Here is a 7,669-nt window from a genome sequence, read left to right on the forward strand (position 1 = left end):
GTGTGTTTGGTACAAAGAAAATATTTTTTAATTTTTTTTCATGTTGGATTTATTTAAATATTTTGAAAAATATTTTCCTCATGAGCTCCTTTTCTTTAAATTGGAGAAAAATAATTTTCCTACCAAAAGGAGGAAAAATATTTTCCAAAACCTTTTTTCAACCTTTTCCACCCTATTTTCCACCACCCCACCCCACCAACCCCCCTCTTCGCCCCAGCCTCTCTCCCTCAAACCACCACCCACCCCCAATCTTGCACCTCCACCATCTACCCCAATCTCGCACCCCAACTCCCTCACCCCCATCCCATGTATTTACCAAAATTATATATTATTTAAAATCATATATTTCCACTCACTAACCACCACCATCAACAACAACCCAGTAAAATCCCACAAGTGAGGGGTGTGGGGAGGGCAGTGTCTACGCAGACCTTACCCCTACCCTGATGGAGCTAGTAGATAAATTATTTTCGATAGATCATCGGCTCAAGAAAAAGCAAAAGATGAAAAGAGACAATATATCAATACCATATCAACAGAAACCATAGAAATAATAACAACATCATAAGAACTAGAAAAATAGATGAAACACAATAACAATAACCAGTAAATAAAGTTCGGTGCTATAAAAAACGGAAGAATAGTGTGAACACAATAAAAACCGTCTAAGACAAAACCTATTAGACTAGCCTCACACCCGATACGAAGTAGAAAAATGCTCAACTACCTCCTAACCTACAACCCTAATGCTCGACCTCCACACCTTCCTATCAAGGGTCATGTCATTGGAAATCTGAAGCCACGTCATGTCATGCTTGATCACCTTTTCCCCAATACTTCTTAGGCTGCCCTCTACCTCTTCTCGTACCTGCCAAAACCAACCGCTCACACCTTCTTACCGGGGCATCATAACTTCTCCTTCGCACATGTCCGGACCATCAGAGCCTCGCTTCTCGCATCTTGTTATCTATAGGAGCCACACCCACCTTCTGCCAAATAACTTCATTCCTAATCTTATCCATCCTAGTGTGCCCACACATCCACTTCAACATCCTAATTTCTGCTACTTTCATCTTCTATATATATGAATTTTTAACCGGCCAACACTCTACCCCATACAACATGGCCGGTCTAACCACTGTTCAACTTACCTTTGAGTATTTGGCACCAACCAAATACTAAAGATATCTTTTGAATTTTTTTTTTACTCTTAATTAAATATGAAAACTAAGTGATAAAACTACTTATTTTTTTTTTAGGAAAACATGAAAAACTTTTTCCTCCCCGCCAAACACACCCTAAATAAAACAAGACATGGAAAGTAATTCAAGAACCAAAAATATTTTCCCTTTTTTTTTTTTGTTGTTGGTTCCTTAGGGGAGGGGTTAATGCAACTGCAACGAAATTGCAAAGAGTCCACCGAGTAAAACCCAAAGGAATCCCAAAAGCGACTTTTTCGTCCTATTAAAAAAGACTCTAAAAGCGAAACATTCAATTAAGTACCCAAACTATCTCACAAACCACTGAAACACTGCCACGTAAGTTGCTATGAGCTGGCAGCATCACCCGCAGGTGAAGTAAAAGAATAGGGTCAGATCTGGAAATACGAGAAAAATTAAGGGGCCTTTAAGAGCAAAACTCGTGGTGCTATTTGAATCACATCCCATTTATGGTTCAAAAAATCCCCTCCTTTTTATAGTTTCTCTCTCCCAATACCTAACCCTCTTTCTCTCTCTATATATTTAGCCTCGCTTTGTTGGCGGCTAAAACTCTCTCTCTCTAAAATCCGTTGTCTCCGCTCTCTCTTCTAGGGTTTCTTTCTCTCTCCTCCCATAAACCCTTTCCAAAATCTTCAGGGTTTCACTACTCCTCCTCCTCCTCCTCCTTTTGAGAGATTTATCTTTTTCTTATGGCTGCTGGTGCTCCTCCTGTTGATCGTATCCTTAGCTTATATATTTACATATGGCTATTCAATATTTTTTCTGTTAAAATCGACCCAAGTTTTGATTTTTACTTGTTTGTGAACGTATGAGTAGATTTATGTATGCTTAAAATTATGTTCTATGGGGTAGACTTTTTATCCGGGCCTTTATAGATCTGGATATCTGTTGCTGGTTTTAAGTGTAGGCCGTTAGTTTTTTTTTTTTATAATAAAGGATGTGTTTTTCAGCTGTTTTTTGATTTTTTATGCTTGGTTAATTCAGCTTATATATGTTGGGGAATTGGGTAGGTGATTTGGCGATTTATAGTTGATGTTTTCTTTTAAACAACAGCAGATATTTAGTTCGGTTTAGAATTCTGTGCTAATTTTAGTACAAATACAACAACAGCTATGCCTCAGTCTCAGCTATATGAATCCTCTGTTACTATGTTATTCCCTGTAAACTCGTCTCAGGCCAATATTACAAAATAAAATTAATAATGAAAAAAATAAAATATCTAAGTGTTTTAGTAAATTTATTGTTTACATAATTTTAGTAAATTTTGTTATTTACATAATTTAAAATGACCTATTTGTTGATTCCAAATTTGATAAGTATTAGTGGAAGTTTGTCTTGGCTTTAGTTGTTAATGAACTCGTTTGATAAATTCTATGGAGAAGTGGTATTCCTTTACGATTTACTGCTATAGAAGCTGCAGGCTTGCTGCAGAATTTGTCATTGGATTCTCAGAATAGGAATCTTGAAATTACAGAGCCAAAAAAGAAGGTGATTTTCCTTTTAGTTGTATTTTTTCTAAATGCTTTGTTTCAGTCAATTGGTCTACAGTTCTTAATCTGAAATTTGTTCCCTTTTCAGCCTTCTGTGGACTCAAAAGACGTGGGAAATGGTCAGATCCAGTCCATGAATCGGTCTGTGACCCCTCTGTTGCCGGAATTCATAGATCCGAATTTTTGCTATCTTCCTAATGGTTATCCCTCTACTGCAGCATACTATTATGGTACTACCTCTTATCCAATTTATGTGACCTATTTCTTTTTTAGTTCGTTTAGAAAAAAAATTACCTTCTAAATACGGAAACAATTTAACTTGATGTTTAAACAATTTAGGACATACAAGTTTCAAAAGTACTACAACCACAAACGTTATGGCATGTTTAAGACCACAAGGTTCAAAAGTCTTTGTTTCTTTCTTTAACTATGTGACCATGCAAATGGTATGGCATCTTATAACCACAGGTAACCTGTTTCATGGTAACATTTTTTTTGTTCTGCTCTAGGATATGATGCTTCTGGTAATGAGTGGGAGGACTATTCAAGATATTTAAATCCGGATGGAGTTGAGATGGCTGTAAGTTATTCTGCTTGAATTCTTGCTACAACGTTAAATGTGTTTATCTGTTTGCTGTATTAATTTTTGTGTCATGGAAATTCTTTGTTGCTGTCTATAGTTGCTTTTAAGCTCGAGCAAATATTGGTCTGTGTGTGGATTTTAAATGAGTTAAAATGCAGGGAGTTTATGGGGATAATGGGTCGCTTATCTATCATCATGGCTATGGTTATGCACCCTACAGTCCATATTCACGTGCTACATCCCCTGCCCCAACTTTGGGGCATGATGGCCAGCTCTATGGATCACAACAATACCACTATCCGTATTTCCAGCCCCTCCCTCCAACCAGTAATTCGTACACTACTCCAGTTGCCCTGCCAAAAGGTGAGATTGCCACCTCTGCTGCTGCTGCTGACCATGCATCGTTGTCTGTTGATTCTGCTAATGGAATTTCTAATGGCATTGCCAATGGTGGTGTAAAGGGAAATGCTGGGCCTACGCTTGTGAGGCCTGCATTCCAGAACCCATCCGTAAATGCTAATGGTTCTTATGGACGGGGTGCGTTGCCTGGAGGAGCTGCTTCAGGTTATCACGACCCTAGATTAGGTTTTGATGGTGTGCGATCTCCCATTCCATGGATAGATGGATCAATGTTCACTGACGGGCAAGGTAGGCTAGTGTCGAGCAATTCTTTTACACCATCTTTTTCAAATGGCAGTGCCGTTCCATCATCAAAAAATCAGAATGTTCATCCGCATCTAATGGTATGTTATTTGAGAACATGAATATGTTCTTTCTCTTCCATATTTACCGTCTCCTTAAAGAGACTTAAGAGTACCTACTCCAGCTTTTCATTCTCAGGGCTTCCACCACCCAAGGCCCTCTTCTGGCATGAACACAACAAATGGGTATATGTATAGGATGTACCCCAATAAACTGTATGGGGGGCGGTATTGTAACACATTCGGTACTGGCATGGGCTTTGGATCCAATGGATATGATACCCGTACCACAGGTCGTGGGTGGATGACGGTTGACAACAAGTTCAAACCCAGGGGTAGAGGAAATAGTTTCTACGGTAATGAGAACATGGATGGTTTAAATGAGCTCAACAGGGGACCTAGAGGTAAAGGTTTCAAGAATCAAAAGGGTTTTACACCAGTAACGCTGGCAGTCAAGGGGCAGAACGTTCCGCTCACCCTAACCAATGATGCTGAGAAAGAAAAACCAAGCCTGATTCCTGACAGAGAACAATACAACTGTCCAGATTTTCCAGTGACATATACTGATGCCAAGTTTTTTATAATCAAGTCTTACAGTGAGGATGATGTGCACAAAAGCATCAAATATAATGTTTGGGCTAGCACACCAAATGGTAACAAGAAGCTTGATTCTGCTTACCAGGAGGCTAAACAAAAGTCTGGTGGTTGCCCTGTTTTTCTTTTCTTCTCGGTGAGCTTTTTTAGATACATCATTCTCAAGTCTTTTTTTGGTTTTGAGTCACATTCTCCTTGTTTTGATTGGTTATTTTTGGTCTTTTTATCCAGGTGAATACAAGTGGTCAGTTTGTCGGTGTTGCAGAGATGGTAGGACCAGTTGATTTCAACAAGAGTTTGGAGTATTGGCAGCAAGACAAGTGGATCGGCTGCTTTCCTGTAAAGTGGCACATCGTGAAGGATGTACCAAACAGCTTGTTGAAAAACATCACGCTGGAGAACAACGAAAACAAGCCTGTTACCAACAGTAGAGATACTCAGGAGGTATGCCGCGTGTTTTAATATTATGAGCAAGATAGAAGAGTAGTGATTTTTGGGTGATCCTGTGTAGTCTGTCTTGGCTCGTTTGACCTTCATATAATTGTCGATTACTGTTTTTACCAACCGTTTCACCAATTCCAAAAGATGGTTTTTACCAACAGTTTCATTGCTTTGTACAGGTCAAAATAGAGCAGGGCCTACAGGTGATTAAGATATTTAAGGATCATATTAGCAAACAGTGCATCCTTGATGATTTTGAGTTCTATGAGGATCGTCAGAAGAGAATTCAGGAAAAGAAGGTCAAGCAGCAGCTATTCCAGAAGCAGGTAGCTTATTATGTACTCCCTCCGTTTCAATTTATGTGAATCTATTTCCTTTTTAGTCCGTGCCAAAAAGAACGACTCCTTTACCTATTTGTAACAATTTAACCTTTATGCAATGATTTATAGCCACACAAAATATATGTGCTTCATTTTACACCACAAGTTTAAAAGTTTTCTCTCTTTTCTTGAACTCCGTGTCCAGTCAAATGGGTTCATATAAATTGAGATAGAGGTAGTGCTAAATTTCTGCCTATTAAATGAACTTTTTTAAAAAAAGGAACAAGAAGAGGTGCTTTCACTAGTGTATTTAGCAGTGGTCGATGTCTTCATAATAATAATAATCTTCGACTTGGTAGTTAATTATGGTTGTTTTCTTTGGTTGTCTCAGTCGCAGGTATGGGAAGGCAAAGCTACTGAAGAGAAGAAGAAAGAAAACACGAAAGTGGAACCTAAGTCCCAGAAACCTTCAGAAGTTCCTGCTGGTTTGAACAAGGAAAGTTTACCCGCTGCTCCGACTAATGGGGAGGTGAAGCTTACAGAAAATGGATCAGTTACAAAGGGAGATGATATGAAGGGTGCTAAACCAGTCACTGTAGCGGAAAAGAAACCTGTAGCTATAGGGATAGCAAAAGGAGTTGCTAATGGATGCTAGCTTCACCTAATGAAGGGGGAGGTCTGTGGTTAAAGAAGCCCTAAATTGGAGCTTGTTGACTACATGATATGCACGCCAGTGCTTGGTTAGATCTCATAACCATTGGACTGCCCCTTTTATCCTAGCTGCATTTGGAGTTGGTTCTTGCATTAAGAAATCCCCGGAGATAAATCAATAGTGGCAAGGCTAGTTCAATCTGTTTCTAAGAGTTCAGGAAGTATGGAAGCTCCATTTTCCCTCAGGTTTTAGCTTCTGACAGGTTTCATACCTTGGTTTGGGTTTTAGGATAATTTTTTTTTATAATTTTGTTTTCGTCTTGTGGCTTATTTTGGTCAATTTTCCCCTTTTTTTAAAAGTTATTTGGGTTTTAAAGGGTGGGGTTCTTGTTATTATTAGTTTGGCTCCCAATCCTATCTTGTAAATCTAGATCAATCTGTTGCGGCAGTTCCCAACATTGCTTTTTTGTACTAATGAAAGAGCTAGAAGCGAGGTGGGAATGCATTGCAATATAGTTAATTCAAGAAGCATTTGGCAGCGATTTTTCCCAATTTTATGTTTTTTTTTAACGACAATTTGGTATTTCATGTTTAGTGTGATTCAGAGCAACTCAATCAGGTTATTGCTGCTGTTGCTCTCATTTAAATTCGCATTGTCCAATTATCGGCCGTGGATAGTTGTCTTTCTTCCTTAAAATTGAAGTAATATCTGGACACATGAAACAAATGAAAAGGTCCATATTTAACTTGTACTACCGTGATTGCTCAACTTCTTTCCTTCGTGTAGAGTTAGTTCATACTCTTACATATTAGATTTTCTATTTGTACTTGTTTTAGTTTCAATAGGAAAAAGGTGAACTTTACGACTCAAATTTCAATATAAAATTATTTTCAGGTTGGAGCTTTATTAGGAGTCGAAGGTAAAATGATATTTTTTCTTAACGATGGATAAAGTTTTTCATGTTCCGTAGTAAATTTGGACAAAAAATTGGGGACGAAAGCTAAAAAGTGATTTTTCAGGTCCCATTTTATCACCTTACTACTACTTGAAACTTTAATCCCTTCGACAATGAATTCTTGAAATATTTATAAATATCATGAATTATGCATAATTATTTGGTTAAGACATCAAGTAGGCTTAAACTAATCTTTTCAATGTGCTTCAAGTCCAAAGCTCCGTCGAAGATCGTTTAGTTCACAGATTAACTATATAGGAATTGTTAATGCGATGAATATTATAAGGCCTAATACAATAACTGTTATGTAAAGAGTGTCCAGTTTAAGGTAATCTTTTGTTTTTTTAGATAATCTTAGTTTTTGAAAAATACGACAATATTGACAAAGAACAAGGAGAACAAAAATAATTTATCGAATATAATATTGTGTCGTGATAAGCTACTGTTTTGACTAGGGTGCAAATAGTTGAGATCGAGTGGCTGAACGTTTGGAGTTTACAAAAATATATTGCCCAGAAATTAATTGAGAGGAACAAGAAAAATAACAAGAGAAAAAGAGGATTGATTTTTTTGCGTTTGTATATCGCTCATAGGAACGAAATTGTATCTCTCATATATATATATATAGGAGTATATATATAGGAGTGGAGAAAATCTAAATGTTATAAGGCCGATTAATTCTCATAAAGAGTCAACAGTGACAATTCTGGAAT

At 37.6% G+C, this 7,669-nt stretch overlaps 1 protein-coding gene across 3 annotated transcripts; it reads left to right on the plus strand.

Moving 5' to 3' along the window:
- The first annotated feature begins 1,658 nt into the window (after nt 1–1,658).
- LOC107827063 (YTH domain-containing protein ECT4-like) lies at nt 1,659–6,552 on the plus strand. 3 transcript variants are annotated; one of them, XM_075239716.1, is made up of 10 exons: nt 1,683–1,937; nt 2,632–2,708; nt 2,799–2,940; nt 3,050–3,109; nt 3,220–3,290; nt 3,452–4,036; nt 4,134–4,724; nt 4,820–5,032; nt 5,209–5,355; nt 5,741–6,552. In XM_075239716.1, exons 1-10 carry the CDS (start codon nt 1,910–1,912, stop codon nt 6,002–6,004), a joined length of 2,178 nt encoding a protein of 725 aa, XP_075095817.1. In that variant the 5' UTR covers nt 1,683–1,909; the 3' UTR covers nt 6,005–6,552. The 3 variants fall into 3 exon arrangements, with proteins under 3 accessions (XP_075095818.1, XP_075095817.1, XP_075095819.1); XM_075239717.1 differs by lacking the exon at nt 3,050–3,109 and having other exon boundaries at nt 1,659–1,937; XM_075239718.1 differs by lacking the exon at nt 3,050–3,109 and having other exon boundaries at nt 1,778–1,937; nt 2,274–2,708.
- Nucleotides 6,553–7,669: the final 1,117 nt, after the last annotated feature.

The sequence above is a fragment of the Nicotiana tabacum genome, chromosome 19, assembly GCF_000715075.1.
Source record: "Nicotiana tabacum cultivar K326 chromosome 19, ASM71507v2, whole genome shotgun sequence".
Classification (NCBI taxonomy): domain Eukaryota; kingdom Viridiplantae; phylum Streptophyta; class Magnoliopsida; order Solanales; family Solanaceae; genus Nicotiana; species Nicotiana tabacum.